General features: G+C 38.9%; 1 protein-coding gene across 1 annotated transcript in view; it reads right to left on the bottom strand.

Annotated features, from left to right (window-relative positions):
* Nucleotides 1–2,523: 2,523 nt before the first annotated feature.
* Nucleotides 2,524–22,195, bottom strand: part of opcml (opioid binding protein/cell adhesion molecule-like) — a 145,696-nt gene continuing 126,024 nt past the window's right edge. Inside the window, exons 4-7 of the mRNA XM_088012433.1 lie at nt 8,543–8,680; nt 5,322–5,442; nt 4,590–4,741; nt 2,524–3,504 (exon numbers count right to left, since the gene is read on the bottom strand). Coding sequence (XP_087868559.1) covers nt 3,404–3,504; nt 4,590–4,741; nt 5,322–5,442; nt 8,543–8,680 — 512 coding nt within the window. The 3' untranslated portion in view covers nt 2,524–3,403. The remainder of the gene's footprint in view (nt 3,505–4,589; nt 4,742–5,321; nt 5,443–8,542; nt 8,681–22,195) is intronic.

A 22,195-nucleotide genomic window follows, 5' to 3' on the forward strand; every position in this document is an offset into this window, starting at 1 on the left:
CACTCCTCACCTCAGAGGAAAAAAAGAAAAGCAACTAAACAAAAAAAGTTTAAAACTTAAAAGACTGAAAGACGAAAATGTGTATTTGTCCTGCCGTTAGTTCTCTATCGTCTTCTTTTGGTTGGGATTTTTCTTGAAGCTTTCTGAAAGCTCTCCATGTCCGTCGTCCCTGTTGAAAGGGACGGATGGAGGAAGAAGGGAAAGGGGAAAAAAAAGGAAGGATCAAAGTTTCCATTTAATGTGTTCTGCAAAGTAATGTTTGAAACTTTAGAGTTTTAAAATCATTTTTGAGCCTGAAGAAAACAACCAATGTCATTGTAAGTTTGCTATTTTCTTCTCGTTATTAAAATTACGAAAGTAAAAATCAAATGGAGTCATATATGCGTAGATACATATATGTGATCTACATATATGATAGATATAAACGCCACACCTTAGGAAAAAAACACAACTTAAGTTCTAGAGTCGTTTTTTTTTTTTTTTTTTAATCAGGATTTAAAATAAAGTGATTCAAGATTATTGACATCAATATTTGTCATGTTGCTCTATCTGGAATGGAAAGTATGACACAGACCCTTTAACCTTGGTTTGCAGAGGTCATAGCTGCAAAAAAACAAAACAAAACAAAAACAAAAATAAAAAAAAACATAACATAGATATCACATCCTGTGAAATACACTGACTGGCCAAAAAAAGAGCGTCCATTTGGAGAAGAGCAGGGATTATTGTTTCAGCCAGCAGCAACTTGTGTGAAGCAGCAAGTAGCCGCAGCCAGAGACCGGGACCAACTGGACTGACTCTGAGTATAAAGAGTGGTTCAGGTACATTTACAAACAGATTGAATATAATAGTGTGCTTTACAGACGTTGGTCTATCTTACTGTCTCATTGATCTCGGTCACTTAAAAAAAAAAAAGATAACAATCTGGAAAAAGAAATGAAGCATTACTTTTTCTTCACTTTTTTTTTTTTTTTTTTTTGGCCAGACACTGTAGTCGGTAACTGACTGGTTCACTATCATCTTCACAAGCACATAGGTGAGTAAAGTACAAAACACTCCCATATACATCACTCTCGTCCAGGTTCTTTTGTCTTCAACACGATTCTTAACTCGTAGGTTTTTGCACGAGAGCGGAGCGAGCGACAGAGGGACGTCACGTCGGCGACCGCTCGCACTTCTCAGTCAGCGGGGAGCTTAAGTCAGACGGTTGACTGAAAATCGTCCCCTGAACGTCGGTCCGCCGGCCTCCGGTCCTGGAGGAACAGCTTCCACTACTGTTGATGTCGGGCACATCAGGTCGAAAGTACACATTCACAACACAGGAATGTCGCTTCATAGCAGCTACAGGGAACATTCATACATTTCCGAGATATCTGATATCGTTTTTAAAAAAATATGAAACCAAAGAAATTCTTTAGCAAGTTTGGCAAAGAAATGACTGGATGACAGAACAGACATTTCAAGTCTTCATTTTTTTTCTCTCTCTCTCTGTCACAGTTTTACATGACTGCAGCATGACAGCAGATATGTAATGTAGAATAAATAATAAATACAGGAGAAGAAAAGTAAGAAACAAAAAGAAGCCGGGACGTCCCGATCGTAGTCCTGAATAATGACTCAGAGGATCCTGATGAAACTCTGATGAAGCTTCTATGCCAGCACCTGATGCAGTGACATGATTTACAGCCAATCTGGAAAAAAAAAAGAGAAAAATATACTTCTCCTCTTACAATGTTTTTAACTGCCCATAATTTAGTTCTCAGCCACTCCATCTCGTTAGACGTTGTGATCTTGGTGGGTTCAGTTCTGCTTTTGCTTTAAGTCTTTCAGATGGTCTCATATTTCTGAACCCCACCGAAGTTTATGGTGAGACAATTTGCTTCAAACTGCTTAATGTCAAACGTGTCCAGCGTTGTGGTAGACAAAAATTTAAAACCATAAATGTACTGGAGTGTATAAGTGTGACTCAGCCTCACTGGAGTCCTGATCAGAAACATCCCATGTTTTCAATAATGCTGATATGAACTGAGAGGAATGGTTGCTTTAATTGCACATTTAAGTTTTAATTCCATTTTCCAGCAACAATAAATAAAATGTTTAAAAAAAAGCACAAACTATAAAAATAAATAGAATAATGATTTAGTACAATTAACCTGCCATGCGTTTTCCCTTAAACGTTCAAAAAGATGGCTGTAAGCTCTAAACATAAAAGTCTGGTTTGCATAGAGGTCTAATGCTCAAAACAGAAGCAAGAGGACCACTGTGGCTGCCTAAGAGATGGATTAAATAACCTAATAACACGATTTATACTGGCCACTACATTAAAACGAGGAGTCTGGACGACAGAGGGGGAAAAACACGGTTTGGGAACAATAGGTACAAATGATTAAAAATAACTGAAACGCTTATTAAGAAGGCAAAAAGTAAGAAGTGGTTAATTAAAGCTGACACAGTTCACAACGCTGTCACACAGCGCAGACCGGACCGTCGTCCCTCCTAACGCTTTTGTTTTGAAGTAAAAAAAAAAAAAAAAAAAAAAAAAAAAATCACACCAATGAGTCGCGTGAATCCAAATTCAGACTGTGGGTATGAACATGCCTTGAAGCTGCTATGACATCTGTGACGATGAGGTGTTTCAAAAAAAAAAAAAAAAAAGAAAAAGAAAATGCCATCTCAGAAATGAATGCCTTTCATAGAGTGCAGGAGTTAACTGTTCACTTTGTACATTTTCTACACACACTATGATCAAGGTAAAAATGAGGATGCACTATGCTATAGGACTTTGCCTGAGAAATAATGGTGAATTCTTTAATGTTCTCGACCGATCGCCTCGGAGGACCAGCGTTTTTTTTTTTTTTTTTTCTGTTTTGCATACAACTGTAAAAATACAGTGAAATTCAACAATCACATTGCATTATTCCCTCTTTTTTTTTGTCATTGACTTAAAAAAGCTTACTGGTACTGTACAGATATTGAACAGATGTCACACAATAATAGTATTAATCTGAATTTACACTTCAATATTGGGCAATAAACAGTCAACTATCAACAGTAACACACATTTTTTTCTTCTTTTTTTTTTTCTCCCTATTTCACATACAAAAAAAGGTTTCGGGGGGGAGAGGGGGTGACACACACAAGCTCTGTAGTTTTACCATCATCAAATTAGTGCATGTTTAAAACGTTTCCCTTCTCTCCACAGTCGCCTGTCACTCCTGGTGAACCGACAGAGAACAGACTCCGATGCAAAGCCGGAAAGGAAATACGAAAGAAAGCAAAGAGCGTGAGCCAGTGGCGTTCTTGGTTTCCTGTTCTTCTCATAGGACTAAATCGTCTGTTCTTGTTGCTTCAGTGCTGCGAGAAGCTCGAAGTGAGGGGGCTGGGGGGGGGGGCACGTCTTTCATCAGAACTTGAGCAGGTGGGATAAGGTCACAGTCAGCAGGAGGCAGGCGGAGCAGCGGCGGAGGACGGGCGTCCCGTTCACGTCGTGCATCGCGCCCGGACCTGCGGAAGAAACGGGACGTTATTCCATGTCCGCCTGCACGTTTATTTGATTTATTTTGAGTGTGTTTGCACTACAGGCACTTTAGTGACAGTTCACTTTTTGAACAACACAAAGTGACTCCTGCACTGCTTTTTTTATATTCTTTACCTTTGCTTTATGCAAGAAGTTTTTTTTTTTTTATGCATGATGAACTAGTATATTATAAATTGGGGAAAAAAACTAAAACAATGTGGGACTAGGTTTCAAAAATATATATTCTAAAAATTCACAAAGGTTGTTTTTTAAACATTCCTAACATGCAGTAGATGATGATAGCTCTCAGATTTGACTCCACATTGAGTTGATCTGATTTACGGATGATTTGTTAACTCTAGGCTCCGCGTACGGACGGTGGCGTTTTGCAAACCCGAATGAGATTTGAGGATTTCTCAAACATGCATGGAAGAATAAAAGCAACACTCCAGGTGATTCTTTTTATTTATTTATTTATTTATTTATTTTTTTTTATGAAGGAATCACAAATCAAAATCTCTGATTTTACTGTTTGACTAAAACTTGATTTTCCCTCCTTCTGCCTCTGAAACTGCAGGGTTTGTTATGTAACAACATGCAGAAATCACTCGGTGCTTCGTGTCCATTTCACCCTTTAAAAGGGAGATTAAATAAACATATTTAAAATAAAATGTTTAAATAAACATGCTTGTTTCGTACTAGTAGGTAGCAATGGGTTTTGCGGAAGGTTTCATGAAAATAAGGAGCTCTGCAGGCTCTGTACAGGTGTCACCTGGGAATTTTTCACAAATCTAAATATAGCCCTTTTGTAATATGAACATGTAGACATTTTTCAGACTTTGTTTGGCTTAAGAGAATAAAATATATTCAATTATTTTTATTTCATTTTTTTTATTTGGCCCAGTCTTCAGCCTCCCTATCCTCTCTGAGACCTAAAATTGCCCTTTTCCTTCCAGCAATGTTGGAATACGATGCGGTAAAGAAGACAAACATGCAGCGAATTACATAAAGAACCAAGACCTTCTACAACAATGTGAATTTTTAGGACTTTTTAAAGCATTTCTATACTCACCATAAAGAATTATGCTGGCGTTAGTGATTCCCATGGTGTTCATGGCGACACAGGTGTAGTTTCCATAGTCTTCTTCTGACACGTTGAAGAAGATGAGCAGCGACTGTTTTCCTTGGGTCTCTATCTTCAGACCGTTTATTCCATTGAGGAGCCTGCAAAATAAAGACAATCTATCAAACTGCACAACGGATAGAGTTCAGACAATAATCTACGCTTTGCAGTTCACCCTCGGCCTGTTGGCTCAGATGGTTTATCACATTGGTAACACATAAAATCAGCTTAAAATAGAAACAGATTTGAAGAAATACACAATTCTTATTCTGTATCAATCATTTCTACAGTTGTTTGCAATATTTCTATATGTCATTTTCATGACAACAGAGGTCTACTTTCAGTTTTAGAAGTCAACAGTTTACGTGCCATATAAATTAAAAAACTACATTTTGAACGAAACATGTACATAGCAAAAACCAATAACAACTGCTTTTTTTTTATTTTTATTTTTTTTTTATTTTACAAAAGATGACAAATAATCACCTGGATTTCATTTAGTAAATCTTTTTTCATATAATATGAGTAAACATTTTATTAATTCACAGATCCAAATGTCATGCAATGCAAAATGACCGTATCCTGTGTAAAAACCAATGGCGATGGGGGGGGGGAACGACTAAGTGTTGTTCTTTTCAAAGCCGTTCTCACAGACACAGGAAGCACAGAAGGTAAACTCGCCTGCGGTCTTCTTTGTACCACTCAAAATCTGCCCTGGGAACTGCAGAGGCTTCGCACTGCAGAACCCCTCTCTGTCCCACCGGAGTGCCTGTACTCCTCGCCTTCGAAATGAAGGGAGGGTCTAAAAATGAAGAAAAAACAAATATCAAAACCAAACCACGGCGACAGAGTAAGGAGTAAACACATTAAAAAAATAATAATATATATTAGTTCTACACCCCTCCTGTTTCAGTTTTCCACATTGTAACATGAATAAATGTGAAAGTCTTACTATAAACTCAACTCTGACTGGTTGGTGGTGACTTAGACTTATTTTATTGTCATTGCACAAAGAAACGGAAGTGAAATTGTTCATGTTTTACATAGTTTGTGTTTTTTTTCCCCATGGCAACTAAAGGAAATTAATGGTACTAATGAATTATCGCATTTTATTCATTCAGCACTTTAATGCAGAGTTGAGAATGAACCTTAGGGAATAAGTGATAAAGTAGGAAGAGGACAAATAGAGTCAGGAAGTCTGTAGAGACAGGAAACAATAAGATGAGCAGCAGCATCTCTGAAGATGACGTTTTAGATTTAAGCCAAAACGAAAAACACACATACGTCACACTGAAGGGTAGATTTTCTATTAACCTGCAGTTGAAGTTCCTTATATGAAACCAATGCAGCTTCGTCTGGACTCCACACAAAAAGACTCCAGCTTAGAGAGAACCGCTGATCTTTATTTTCTACTGCTCCACTTTTCAGACACCTTATCTAACCGAAACTGAGACGAACCTTTCAATAACACACAAAGTACGCGTAATTTTATAACTCAGAACAAAGTCCCACTTGTTGGAAATGGACGAATGCTTCCCTCATGAATAAAGACTTTCATTTAATGAAGCCATGTATAATTTATCATTTCAATTAATGATAAAAATTCAAAAAGAAGGAAATGGTGGTTGGTTTTTATGTTATTTACTTTAGAATCAGACACAAGAAAGAAAAAAAAAAATCTTTCTTTCCAGAGTTTAAACCTTGAGCTCAGATCAAAAATAATAATAATAAAAGAAAAACGTTCTCAAACATAGAGTTTAACTTTAATTATTAATTGGTTAGGTTTATATGATGTGGACGTTCTTTGTTCGTATTGTTAGCATTAGCTTTTTAAAGCAGCCGCGATCCATCTCACTCCATCAACGCATTAATTATCCATAAGCAGTGGAAAGTTACACGAAGCAGAATCCTCTCCAAGTCCAACGTCTGACGGATTTATTTTCCTCTTTAGACGACACTCCAAGATTCCCACCTGCTGATGCGAATGGGATAATTCTGCATGTGTCAAACAGGTGTCACAGTTCCACCTTGGAGAAATGTTTTTTTTTTTTTTTCCACCAAAACATCTGATTTTGTGGAAACATCCCTGGGTAATCTTCTCAGAAATGATGAAATGAAAAATAAAAAGATGACTTTTTTTTATCAGAGAATTTCAGCAAGGTCACCTCAAACCAGAAAACTATTCCATCCTGCCTGATTGAATATTTACTGTTTTAATTATGTCTGAATTGTCTTCGTCGCCATGCCAACTAATGTTAGGCGGCAACATAAAGGATATGTAGTTTGCTTCACAATAAGGAACAATTTTTAAATTTGAATTCTGTTTTAACTTCAGGCATTTTTACGGTCACACTTTGACTTTTCTCACTGAATAAATCGCTTTAAAAAAAAACAAAACATAAACTCACCTAGAAAATAGCCAAGGATGTTGCTCATGATGAGTTGAATAAGACATTTGTGTCATTTGCTAATTAAAAAAAAATAGTGCAATTATTGCAAAAGTATTTCATAAAACAAATATACAACAGTAAAACTGGATAAGGGTGCTGACTATGAAGTGATGATTTTTTTTTCATTGAATATTTGATTCTAGAAAAACTAATTTTTAATGTTTTATGTAAAGCATGTAGGATAACATGGATAATCGGATGTGCAAGCTGTACTTGGATGCACCATCAGACTGTTTAGACGCTTCAAATCGTCACAAAACAAAGAAGGAAATGCGTCTCGAGGCGGGGAATTTGACAGAATTAATGTGTGGTCTCAGCAAATCCATGTTTTCACATGGAAACACTTCAGTCAACAATCAATTTAATGTTAAAATTAAACTTTTTCCAGTGACTTGTTTGTCCGTTTTCTGCCTTCTCCTGAGCCTAAAACGTAACGTTGTTAAAACGAAGCCTTTTTTAAAAAAAATGTATTTATTTCATTCAGAATATAAATAACAAACACTTTTCTGTTTTTAGATTTTGATCGTCAACGGATCTGAAAGAACAAATAATACTTGGAGTTTAAAGCTATCAGAAGCTTCTGTTTTCCTTTATAATTGAAGAACATACCATGTTCTGTTTACGGTCCATTCTATTGAATTTCATATGACACTGAATTGAAGCATTTTTCACAAGACATTTTTTTTTTTAATACATAAAGACACTTAGTGATGTTGCAAATAATCTTACATTGATTTTCAAAAAAACTCTCTACTGCCCTTGAAACAGGCTTTGCAGAAACCTGTTCCCAGTTTGTGGTGGTGCATGTACACGTTGGCTCCCCGTTGTTAAGCCTTGAAACTGCCTCTGCATGTATTGATGTGTGGATGTTCCAGGACCAGGTTACCAAGTGGAGGTTATATAATAAACCACCTCTTAAGCTGCTTTAGTTAAACGTATCCAGCCACACAACAAGCCGAGTACCGTTGCAGGTCGACGCACATCGACGGTGCCATAAATCACTGTAATTTTTCCCCTGAAGTAGTTTACACAAATGTCTGGTCCATCCAAAGCACCGGTACTTTTAGAAACATGTGTGATATCACAGCATTAAGCCGACTGAATAAAACATAAATGCACATATCGCTACATTCTGGCTACTGCTGCACTGACTCTGGAGTTCTTCTTCTGCTGTTGCACTGAATCGCAACTTGCGATAGAAAAACTGAAATTGAAAAGTATTTCCTTTAAATCAGAACTGTAGATGCATAATTAAACTCTCTTTATATTAAACAAATAATATTAAGAAGTAGATAATTATTTGTGTAAGGGTGGACTTCCTGTTTTGCTCCTCTTTTTGCAGGGAAACGATGTGCAGCCAAAGCAGCTCCAAACATCCCGAACCCCCAAAGTCGTCTGAAAAGTCAAGAGCCATTTCCGTCCTGACCATGAAGGCGGCAGCCCGGTGCTTACAGTTGACTGTGACTTGGACTCTCCTGATGTCAGAGCTGGAGATGTCGTTTGAGGCGATGCACTCGTATGTTCCCGACTGCTCTTTGGTGATCGAGATCAGCTCCAAATGTTCCCCCTCCGTCACAAATTTATGGCCACCTGCACAGAGCAGAGGAAAACGAGAAACGTGGGGATTTAGTCTTATGGCAAAACTCACTGGTTTCAATGGAGAACGCGTTACCTTGAACAAAATGTTACATATTATTTACATTGGCAATATTTGATATTATATTAGTGAAATATGTAAAGACTAACAGAAAAAAAAACAAAACAACTGAAGGCAACCATGTTTTCTGAGGTTTCTCTTCGGTCCAGACAGTTTGGTTCACATATCGTCACGGCGACACTGTTTTATTTTTCCAGTGTTGTTGAATTAAATCAAATGTATGTTTCTGATCTTTTGCTGTTTAATACATTAAAAGGAATTTGTTTTTTGCTTGGCCAGACCCTTCTGTAGACACATAGACTTACTTTACTGACACGACAAAGAGTTTGGCAACAAAATGTCACCGGCTACTGGAGAGCAAAGAGAAAAATACTGAAAAGATGTAAGTGTGCCTTTAAATAGGTATGTATATATATGTATACAGGTATGTATATATGTATACTTTTGATCTTTGGTGCTGCTGCGCTTGCATGACACAGTGACAAACTTGGTCAAGATTGTGAGAGTGAGGAAGCTGCAGAGTTGGATGTTTCCCTACATGTCAGACGTCCTCAGGGCCCGACCTGCTAAAGGTCTGGGTGTAGAAAAACAGACACACACTTGATATCAAGCGCAAACCTGATCTACAAACAACACACATGCAAACGGGATTGAGTAGCAAAACGAGGAGAATCACAGGCACAATAAATTTAGCAATGCGTAGGTTTAGAGCCAGATGCTGTTGTCTTTTTGCAACTATATCTAATACTTTTGAAAAGTAGGTATAAAACTGGTATTGTATGTATTCGGTCACTGAGGCGTAGATACATTGACTTCATTGCTTGTCTAATATTTGGATCATTTAAAGGATGCAAAATAAAATAAACAAATAAATAAAAAAAAAAACAGATTTTGAGCTGCAAGATTACTGAATAATTCATCACTTTATGGCAGCACACTGCTGCGTCTTGATGCTCTGCAGGAGCGCGTCTATTTTGCCCGGAAAAGGTGATGCAGATTATATTTATCAGCATGTTACACAAAAGATCTTGGCTGGTGGTGTGGCACATGCCAGATCACATATTGAGTAAAATGGGTGGGTGTCAAAACGTCCACATCCCCCATCGGATGCCCATATAGGCTTTAAAAAAATAAAAAATAAAATCAAGCTAGCAGGAATGGAGCCAAAGGAGGCCTCTGCGTGCGACAGCTCGTCAGTTTTGTTCTATTTTGAAGCGAGGATTTACCCTTGGCTGAAGTTCAGTGATCTGTTCTGACTCAGTGGACATCACTGCAGCCCGTCTTGTGTTACTAGAAAGAAAAAAGGATAATAATGTCTGTCCCATACCAACAGTGTTAGTCCCAACATCACCTTAAATTCCCCGGCTGGTTTTCTGTACAAACTACATTAATGAATATTGCATTACCTTGAGGCTGGTTGTCAGGGGAGACATTGACATGTAATCTGCAGCTTCCTGTCCGCACTACACTGAAAAACTGTTTCAGTGTTTTTTTTTTAAAGTTACACAGACAGCATTTGATCATCTCTAAGTTTAAATCTAAAATAGTTAGAAGTATCATGATGAGCAAGTCTTCGGCTACTGACCCAAATCTCTCTCTTTTTGTGCCTCTTTTCCCCCAGAAAATCTAATTTGTGGTGCAAATTTGGATGCGTATCCGACCGTGTTTGATTTTACTCTAAACAGTCATGTCGCACTTCCACCGACTTTTGCGTCGCTGACGTGAATCGTGCATCATATTCCTTCACCAGAGCAACCCGGACACTGTAAATGAAAAAGATGAAAACAATGGCTGAAATTTAAGAAATTCATGAAATTACAAAAGAAGTCTGTCAGTGAAGCGCATCACTATCACACCACTAGTGGTCTGACTGCACAACCACACAGACGTTGCAGTAAATGCAACAAAAGGCCATCGTAATTTGCTCTCTTCTCCTTTGCTCGCTTCGCGATGTTACGATCTCGTGATAATACTGTCGGCTCGGTATCTTCACCATCAATCCGAAGACAATGGATTGGTTTGTCTGTGGATCCCTTTGTAGTATATTATTACTTCTTGTAGAGGCCTCTGCGTAAACCGTTCACACATGAGCCGTCACGTTTGTTTAGTTCTATGAATGGTTGCACACACAAAAAATTGGATTTTAGCCAAAGATAATAAAATAAAATAATGGAACTGAGCATTGCAGATTGTAGCCTAAGTTATTGTTCAAACCTTGTTTTGCTTCTTGAGCAGAATGTATTGCCGTATACCCTGTAAAAATGTTATTTGGCGTTGCGATGGTGGCTAAAAATGGCCGGTGGCAGCAAAAACCTGGGCTGGCTACAGGTCTAATTTATTTCACTTTACCTTACATTAGTCTTGTCTATCTTACCAGCAGAGCTTTTCAGCACTTAGTCAGAATAAAGCTGTTGACGCAAAACAAGGCAGAGCAAATAGAAATGAAATCCAGTTCTCACCAGCTGCTATGAAAGTTTTTTAAAACTCTGGTTATCTTAAGATTTAAAAACATCGCCTTCATATTTCCCGTCTCTCCAGGAATTAGTTTGAATCTTGGATGAGAGCTGCTTTATGAACCGTTCTTTAGTGTTTTATTATGACATAAATTAAAAAAAAAAAAAAAAAAGTATTTTTTTCTGTGCTAGGCGAGAAAATAGATTGGGGTTTTAATCCACATCAACTGAAACGTCAATCAAGCAATATTTCAATATCGCCGTAATGTGCAGACGTTACTGCAGCTGGCTGGGGCTTCACTGCGAAGGCTGTGGGCAAGGGGATAAGCAGCTTGTTGCACAGGACCTGGGGATCTGCTGGCAGTTAATTGAACATTTTCATCACGGATAACTAGATTAGGTAGAAGGAATGCTGCTGAGTTAGTAGACTTATCTTGTAGCGGCCAAAGGATCGAGAGAACTGCGCCGACAATAATGTAATTTACTCACTAAATTTGTGGGAGATTTGATTATTTATGTCTGAACTCAAACACTGTGGTTTTCCTTCCAAATTTAAGGCTGTAAAACTGTTTAAATATCAGCGTCAATTTAGAAAATGAAGGTTTTTTTTTTTTTTCATTTGGAAAACAAGTGCGACCCATTTCCGTCTTCGCGCCGAAAGCTGAGTGAGTGCTCAGGGCCTGTTGCTGCTGGGTTTTGTCCCAGTGAGTACGTTTTGTCTCGGCTCTCATCTGATTCCCATTAAGCCTGCCACAGATCATTCATTTTGGAGGCGAGGGGACTTGTATGGAAGAATAATCAAGTCACATCTCGGTATTCAAATAGCAATCTGAAGGGAGCGCAGGTGAAAACAGCTCGGACAATACTCTGTTTACTCCAGCCGAGAAGCCCGACGACTGCAAAACCGGAACGCCGAAGCGTTCCGAAGCTGCGGAAATAACGACCTCGGGATGAATATTAGGATATAAATGTCAATCTGACTTACCATGCAGAATGCAATTAAAGAGTGAGTCATGACAATCACATAGTACTTGTAGTGAAGAAATGCAACAAAAAACCCCCCAAAAAACAACAAAACAATCATCATCATTATCGACTGCCTCGTGGAATGGTCTGTGGCACTTCTTGCCAAGTCTTTTGTGCAACATTAGGGTCCATACGGCGTGACTCGATGACTAATAAGAGACATGTTGAAGTGCCAGGCGGTGGCCGCAACAAAAAAACACTTCGTACAAAACCTCAGCGGTGTGAACCATTAGCCTGAGCAAATCTGGCGCTCAGACTCTGAACAACATGAAGGCTTCAGCTGAGAAATTAGTCTGGACCAATTAACGGTTTTACAGTAGAAACGAACAGAAGACCAGACGGGGGCAAAAAGGTTAGAAAATTACTTACATGGCACATAACAGGACATAGTATTTGCTAACCTTTGGAGATGGTTCTTATACAAACCCCAAAACAGATATAAATTTGTTTTATGTGGCCTGTAAATGGTTTATTGGGGAACATTCAGATAAATCTAGATGTAAGACATTGCAGGGAGGGTTCTGATGCTCTCTTGATGGCTCTTCTAACGAGTTTATTTCAGCCGAGTCTCAGCGTTACCTTTTACTCTCTACGCTGTAGAAAGTACTCCTGGGTTATTGCTTTTCTTTTGTTTCTTCATTTCACCTGCTTTGTTATTGTTGATGCAATTACTGTTGTTGACTGAACTGTGTCACTTCAGATTTTTTTTTTTTCACCTTCGTTTCACAGAAGGTTAAGCAGTGTCACGTTTAAACACAGGCAGAAATGGAGACGCTGCTGCCATCATATCTCTGTGGGTTCTCCTTTCCTCGAATTGGAAGTATATATATTTTTTTTATTTCTCAGCTTTTCTCTCAGCTGTTCCCCCTGAGTCTGACTCTGCTTGAGGTTTCGTCTTGTTAGAGGTTGTTGTTCCTCTGCAGTGATGCTGCATGCTCGCTCAGGTTAAGAGATTCCTGCAGTGCCAGCAACTAAAGGTTGTATTTCTTTATACGTTGGCATTTTATGATCAATTCAATCTGAGTTGTTGGATCAACTTAATACTGAAGTAGTCTGTAAATAACCGGACCTGAATTTGGCTGAATTTACTGGACCGTTCTTGAATTAACTGGGGTACAGTGTACTTAGTACCTACATGGATCATATATAACTGGTTGTAAATAATGTCTTCTTGTCCAATAACACACTCCTAAAGAAGTTAAATATTTTTATAGGACGCTGGATATTCAACATGATTTGATGCCAGCTTTGCATTTGCATCGCTTCTTCTTCTTAATAATAATTAATAATCAGTCAGTCCTGTGGAAAATAATTACAGCAGCAGGATCTATTTATTCTAGATTCAGTTTTTATTTCTTTATCTATTATACATTGTGCCCCCCAACCCCTCCTCCCCCACCACACACACACACACACACACACACACACACAATTTCCCTAAATGTGATTTTATTCAGAAGAATCCACAGAAAGCAGCGATCACGACTGCTAGCTATGTGAACTTACTGATCCGCGGTGCATTCAAGTGAACATAAAATCAAGTACTGCGGATTCTCCCTGACAAAAAGAAAGAGAAATGCTCTAATAATCCTTTGGTGTTAGGTAAGAATTCATTCACACAGAACATGAAGTTTAATCTGTACGAGTTAAAGAAAAAAGAAAAAAAAAGAAACGTTAGGAAAATTGCTGCTGCTCCGTAATAAATTCAGTTAATCTCACCATGCAATTTTCCCTGTCAACATGAAGCACACTCCCCCCCCCTCACAATGTGTTGCAGAACGATCAATATGAAGTGCCGTTCCTTTCTAATTAGCTACTCTTGATTGCAGAGAAAGTTTAGAGGATATACAGCGGCGAGGATGTAGCGGGTTTTTTTTTCTTTTCGGGTGTGTGTTTGACAAGAAGCCGCGTACTCCAGCTGTAGAACAACGCCACTCGAGACCTGATATGAAGCCGTGTATCTGCTCTGACAGCAGCCAGCAGTTATTTTAAGAGCTTCATGCCTCCTCGCCATCGCAGAGCCCCGTGGTCATTCTCTAAGCTGAATTCTGTGCTCAGCAGACGGTACTTGAAACAGGTCACGGTCCATTTGATTGCTAGACACTCGAGCTACCCCACAGAGCACCGGCGTCTCCCTGAGGACTGGTTTCCTGCTGACACCATTCACTGGCCTTTTCTCTTCACCTTCACCTTGCTGTCACATTCCACCAATACCTCTTTGCCCCAGGCAACAGTCTGGGCATTGAAGGGCACATTTAAGTTTAGTTCCATCTCCCATCCTGTTTTCTTTTTTTTTTTTTTCCTGATTTTGACCTTCTTAGGCCACCATCCCCTTCCTTTCACTCATTCACTCTGGAGCAGAATAGTGCCATAATGGAGGACGCGGTAGTCGTGTCCTTTTAGTGTTATGCTGTTTGGCAGGGAGCAGGGAAACCCTCTTCTAATCTCCTTTCGCTGCACTTGCGGTTCATTTTGGATGCTTTTCCATCAGATAGGAAAGTAATGCTGAATTTGTGCGTTTCTTGCATCCCGGTGGCTGATTTTCAAGTTGTGGAAGAAAAAGCAAAGTATATATATAAAAAGCTTACATCACACAGACTCCAAATGGGTGGTTTAAATAAGTGGGGTTCTCTGAAGTAGCTGTAAATAGTCACTATCTTATCAGCAGTAGACAGGAAGTACAGAGAACTTGAGAGCTAATGGCTAATCAGATCTCAAATAAAGATTTCAGTTGTATACTTCAATAGCTCCTGGTTTAATCCTAAGATATTTTAGTCAAACTTTATACTGTAATCCTGAGGTTTTGTTCCCCAACATAAGGCTCTGAGCGTTACTGAAACGTGAGGAAATGTGCTGAGGCGGCCGATTGTATCAGTCTGACCAAATCAAGTCAGACTCCTAACCAAACGCAACTGAGAGACGATTAACATTTGTGAATACGACAGAGAAAATATCCTGTCTGTCCCCCCGGGGAGATGCAGCACCAGCTCTATGATTCAGAACATAAAAAGTAAAATGGCTCTGTGAGACACGTGGAAACTCTAGAAACAAAGAACGAGATAGTATAGTAGTTTTTTTATTTTTTATTATTTGCTTGTTTTGTTTTCCTCACATGACTTTACATTCCTGCAGTCTTCAGCTGTAAGACACATTCGTTCATCTGAATCTGAATCCCTTCCTTCGGAGATTTGCAGTCATTGCTTTGGGTGCATTACTCATTCAGTCCGTCCGGTCGCCGTCTGCGGCGCTGATCCCTGCGGGGCTGGGGGCTGTAAGGTGGGTTTTTATCTCTGGAGGTCATTGGGTGATGGGTGGGGTTCACCTTGAACAGGTTGCTGCTCCATCATTCTATTCATGGTGGAACTGTCATCCCACATTTCCTCAGCTTCTCCGTGAGTGATCCTTGGCTTCCCCGATTAATGTACGACTCCGCTGTCAGCAAATCCTGCTGGTGGGGGGGGGGACTGATCATGACCCATTTATAGAGAAATTATGCTTCAAATTATGGCCACCAAAATTATTCACTGGAGCATTGAGACGTTCGGAAATGAAATCCAGGCAATAATAGCTGGCGGTCTTATGCCGCCCGAATGTTTTCTAAATACTGACAGATTTTCAGGTTCACTTGAATAGCTGCCAAGATTTAGAGGGAAATTTATTTTAATGGACTTTAATAGGAATGTATTTACTTAGAAAAATATAGATCGGTATTTTGCCATCCTCATTACATCTTTCCACCAATATTATTTTTATGTTTATATTTTTAACATTTCGTTTAACAAAAAAAAAAAAAAAAAAACGAAAAAAGAAAAACACAAACACTCACACACACACACACACACACACACACCAGAAAAAACAACAGATAGAAAGTTAAATTTACTTGCCCTTTTGTAGCTTTAGCATTAGCAGCATTATTATTCACCGGGGCGATGGAGGCTCAGCTCGAGTTGCTGGTTCAAATTGTGTCCGTCTTGATCTCTGTGTCCTTGGTGGCGCTGATTGTAAAGCCTCAGGGAAACTGTGGCTACATCATAGTTTACCACCATCAGTGTGTGAATGCGTGTGTATTAATGGGTGAATGACTGAGCTTAGTGTGAAGTGCTTCGAGTCCTCCGTCTCGATAAAGTGCGTCACAAATGCATTTATTTAAAACCAAAGCGGCAGCACACAGCGCCGGTAAATTTTGACCACAAAACGATTAGAAAGGAATTGTAACTACATCGACAGACAAAATAAATTCACCCATTAACTGCAGAACTGTTGAGGTACAGGTTATGGTAACAATCAATCCATCCGTCCAGCAGGAGGGAAACCTCCACTGAAATACGACGTCGTCGTGAAACGACAGACGATCCCGGCTGCTGATGTCAGACTGACACAGAATGTGAAAACATTTATCCTTAATTAACGTAAAACAAAAAAATAAAAATAAAAATAAACAACCCCCTCAAAAATTAAAATCCATTAATCCACCATTTGTTTAGATATGTTGGAAATGGAAATTATTCTTCCTCTTTTTATTTATGGTTGATTTCCGTTGCTGCGTCTCGCGCACAGCAATATCTGACACACTCATTCAGAGACGCCCACCAAACCCGTGTTCTTCAGCACAGCAGTCACTAATCACAGTCGTGCTGTTGTGGATCCTGCAACCTAGTTATTTCCCTAATCTCATTCAGTTCATCGTCGTACGGCAGAGAGCTGAGAGGCAGACGAGGCCTCTTCAGAGATCTGTGTGGAAAATCTTTTTCAAACTAATGATTTCTTGAGGATCTGTTATCTTTCGAAGCAACGCACAACTTTCGTTTTTTTCCAGCTCATGGCACCTGAAGGTTCACTTTGTGGAGTCCTGAGGATTCCCAATTACTGTTGGTCTTAGAAAAAAAACCAGCTCTTCTGACACGTTTTATGTAGCTCTGATTACATTTGGTGGCTCGCTGTATAATTGTGGAAGATTTGCATTGAGATGTAGACTAGTTTCCTGCTGAGAAGAAAGTTGTGGTCATGAAGGAATGTAGAAACTTGTAAGACTCAGAGTAACTTGTAAAAAAAAAAATCTTAGTGATATTAGAGAACAGCTAACCACCTCAAGCGAACTGTTTTGCTACTTTCGATTTTCTGGCAGAACCTAAAATCTCTTTTTCCCAGCATTGAGGATGATTTTTAAAAATGTTTTACTGTTTCCGTCAGTCGTTTCTACTGTGATTCTTTGAAAATGTGCACAAAAAACATAGACGAAAACACAACTACAAGATAGAAAAAAAAATCCCTCATCTTCATTTTTCTAATATTCATCTGAATCTATTGAGGAGAATTTGACTGTTATTTGGAACTGGCCATAACTTCGTCAGCATAGAAATCAAAAATAAAAACAATTCTGATTCTAAAGAAAAGTAACAAGAGAACATCATTAGATCTAAAGGAACGATTGCACACATTGTTTTGAAGCGTTTAGGGAGGCGTTGATGTTTTTTCAAGTCTGTCGATTCGAACAATTTTCTTTTTCCAAACTTGATTTTGCCGTCGTGTGTGTAAAACACCACCAGCTTCTTTAGGACTGCTGTTGCCCTGACCAGGCTCATCATTTGACCCATATTTTAACCACGTATTGGCGGCAGCATTCACTGCACCGTAATGTTTAGATTATGACTTGACATTTCTGTCTGCACTTTTCCGCCTCGTCAGCTTTATAAAATGAGATGCTTTTCACGCGACGCACAAATCAAGAACGTAAACAGCACCTGAAATTTATTCAGAGTTAATCAGATTGTCTATATCGGGCGGCAGGTGTAAATTTAAACTGGAGGCTAAAACTGAACATAAAAGACTTCAACAGGGTCTTAGTCTAAGGTTGTGCACCCTATTCGACTAAGTTATTGCAGCTTTTTTTCATCATATTTTTTCTGTAATTAATTTGTTTCCACTTGAATTGTACAGTATAAACGTTAAGATGGACAAACATATAAGTGTTTTCATCATGTTGCGTTAACATGCACACCTTTCAGAGCCACAGCTTGAGTTGTCTGGAAGAATAATAGAATAAAAGGCCTGGATGAGGAGCAAAATGGATGAAGGCCAAAATATGTTTGTTTTTTTTTTTATTTGCCAAAGATACAGAGAATAAGAACACTTTTATGACAAGACCACAGATATTTATCATCTTATTCTCCCTAAGAATCATCTGACAAAAATACAATCTCAATCTTTACATAAAACAGTTGCCAAACTTACGTATTTGACAAGCTTTGAGCTTTAAACAGCAAAAACTTAACGCACGTCATCAAAAACAACACCAACGGATGACAAACGAAGTAGACTGTGCGTAATACATTCCAAAGTCCCTGGGGACATGGAAGCTATTATAAGGTAATGGTGTTTCTTTAATAGATAAGTGTTTCTTTGATGTAAAAAAAAATAAATAAATAAAAATCAGCAGAGCTGCAGATATGCATAGATTCAGAAAACTCATTTCCATAAGCCATTAAAGGGGACATTGACCAGTACCTAAAAGACATTGACCTGATAGTATCGAAAAATCAATTTGTTCATGAAACCTTCTCTGTGCTGTTTGAACAAATAAAGTCCACATTATATCCAGGAGTGTCTGTGAGACGGAGGGCTAAATGAAATGAATGGCTCTGTGCCTTGAGTTTGAGAAGAATCACACTCATTAGTGAAGCCATAATGCAAAGTTGTTCTTTGTAATTGTTTGTTTGGAGTAAGCGGAGCAGCAACCTTGTCGCCACCCGAGGTGCTCGATGGAGTCGCATTAATGAAAAACTCGTCCTTGATTTTAATAATACAATTCAGGGTAACTAACTTGCTATAGCTTTTAATTCATAGTCAGTCACATCCCACTAAATGAAAGTGTCAACGCTCCTCAGCCAAAGGAATAATGAATATATATAAATATTTATATTTGTTTCTTACTTATTACATTTCTAAGACATTAACTTTAGCTCTTCTTATTCAACAGGTTTTAATTGGTCCATTAATCCTCAAGCTGGATTCACAAACTCTACCGACAAAAACACTTAACACGACAAAACGTGGTTATTCAATCTGAGGGAAAGGAAACCATTCTGTCCGTTCTAGTCTGGGTCTGAGAAAATCAGGGACCTTCTGACGATGGCCTTCAACGTATTGGATGGTGGATTAATAACAGTTTTTTTTTAATGTAAAATAATAAAATGACTACAACTTTTGGTAAGAATAAAGTGTGGAAGCATTCATTTCTCCTTGCTAAGATCACACACATGAGGTGAAACATGTCCACTCAGCGTTTTGAAGGAGGCCTATCCAGATATACCAACGTTTTGTTTTGGGTCCTTTGTTGAAATGAGAGTAAGCACAATTCAATTCAACTTATTTATATAGTGCCAATTCACAGCAAATGTCATCTCCAGGCACTTTGTAAAAAAAAATAATGACAATTCAAACACGCATATATTCCTACTGATCCTCGTCATGAAACGGTATGCTTGCCTAATTAGTCAAAGTAGTTTAAAAAGTTGCTACAGTGTATAAGGAAACCCAGCAGAGGTCTGCAGAACTCTAGATTTTAATAGCAGAGTTTTGCTATTCAGTCGAAATGAAAAGACCTGCCAGTAAGAGTAAATGTTTCAAAGAGACTGCATGTCATGAGGCTAAGTGTGCAAGGAGCCTTGCTCCCGAACAAAACACCTCTGCATCGGTGTTCTCTTAACAGATTCTTTCCGACATTTTACGTAAAGGCTTTACTCAATGCCCACCGTCTGCAGAAAAAAACAAGGTACGTTTTAGCACCTGCAATCAAAACACCTTCTTTTACGGGGATATAACTGTATTCAGACATTGATATGGAGATATTTTTTGACATAAGCTCACTTTCACTTTCAGGAGATTAGAAATATCCTCAAAGGTCCCGTTGTGGCAACACGTACTGATGAAATTACCCATTAGTAAACTTTAAAATAAATAAATAACTGTCTCAACATTGGATTAGTACTTCTCGAAATTTAATACAGGATATCCTTTCCGATTGATGTAATTTGGCAGGATACAGATGAAAACTGATTTGATCTGATTGACAAAATAATGTTGAAGAAGATAAGTGACGTCTTAGAAGCTCCATTTCCGGAGAGCCACATTTTGGCTCTAGAAATAACGTTGGCTTCTTTAAATAAGGAGTTAAAATATTAGATTCTGTCAGAGTTATATGATCAATTCTTGGCTCTTAATTGGCTTTAATTTAGAATTTTACTACTTATCTTTGTGCAACTCCCACATTTGAATGGAAATTCAAAGTATTTAATTTACTGCGATGTTTTGCTACCGTTAATCACCCCGAATGGCCTTGAGCGCGAGCAGCGCGGCTCAGATGGATGCGCCTTATCTGTTCTCTGTTCAAAGTGGTTCCAGGAATGATGTGAAATGAGTTGTCGCTTCAGTGGAGCTTTTGTCTCCCAACCTGACTATCAAAGCGCCGATTCGGGTGAAACGCGGGCAGAACCTGGGTAGGAATCCGGGAGAAGTCGACCGCAGGGATCCCCGTCATTCGTCCCCAGGTCCTCTGTGTGCTGCGGCTTCTCCGCCTGCTGCGGCTCCATCTACCGCGCTGTCGCTCCGAAATCTTAACTGGGTCAAGTAAACAGATCATTTTTCAGTAATCGGTAAACAGACAGCAGAAAGTTTATTTTCCCTTTTCTGTCATTTCTTTCTTTCTTTTTTTTCTCCTCCTCCTCCTCCTCCTCCTCCTCCTCCTCCTCCGGCCGGGAGCTAGACTTTATTTCTAATCTTTAAAGTGGCCCTGAGCTTTAGGTCCACAGTCCCTCTGAACGTCAAACATGAAGAAAGAAACCTGATTTTTTTTTAAATTTTAAATAAGGTTTTGTTATAAACATTGTCTATAGCATCACTAGACAGTTATCAGAACATGAACTTTGCTAAGAGAGTTCATATCAGCATATTTAATTATCGCCTAGGAAACCGCAGGGTCACGGCATCAGAAGTTTCATTTGGACGGTGAGGGAGCCTTGCTGTCAGGGTCTACAAGACGCTCCAATGCGGCTCTAAATCAAAAACGATGATTAGGTTTTATTAATGACAACAAATTTTCAGGCTATAGAGACATCTTGAACAGATCGGACAGCTTTCAGGGAGCTGCTTGTTAATTAGACTGAATTGCTACTTTCAGAGAATTATTACTTTTTGTGCAGCTGATTTTATAATGCAACACCGGCCGTTATTGTTGATCATATCAGACGCCTGGATGCAAAATGAACTCACAGGCAGAAGTCGAACAGCGAACCGCTGGCGTCTGATAAGACATTCGCGACAGAGAGGAGCATCAAAGAGGCTTGCTACTGTCCAGAGGAATATTTTTGGAAACATCGGGATGTTAAAAGTTAGGAGGTGAAATGTTCTTTCAAAATATTCACATCTGATGTTCCTGATCATCATTAACATGGTTTTAATCCCTAGACGTGTCCCTAGCCCGGACAGATTAAGGTTTAAAGAAAACGTTTACATTTTACAACATGTTTCTTCTGACTCAAAGAAATATTTAGAGACGACTTCAGACTTGAATCTCTTTGAGAGCTTCAGATTAGGGTGATGTCAAAGACCTCAAAGAAAATTCATCAAAACAAAATAGAAAGCTGGAAATATGCAAAAAAAAAAAAAAAGATGGTGAACACATGAAGGGTTCGCCTGCTGTGACGCCAGTCAGTTCATTGGAAAATGCTGACACATCTTCGTAACGGTTACTGGAAAATCAGAGCCACTCTAAATTCACATGGACGCTCCCAACCCCGCACCCCCTCCAACAACTACCGCCACATCAGTTGCCAAGCAAAAACGTGTCCTTATCAACTACCTGCACAGAGCGGGCAAAATCTCCAGAAACCCAGTGTGATGGCGAAGTGTGAAATTCCCATTTCGGTGTTGCGTCAGTCTGCTAATTCTACCTGAAGATAATTAATAATG

Source organism: Poecilia mexicana, unplaced genomic scaffold (genome assembly GCF_051168715.1).
Source record: "Poecilia mexicana isolate PSO_F unplaced genomic scaffold, ASM5116871v1 scaffold_14, whole genome shotgun sequence".
Lineage (NCBI taxonomy): Eukaryota > Metazoa > Chordata > Actinopteri > Cyprinodontiformes > Poeciliidae > Poecilia > Poecilia mexicana.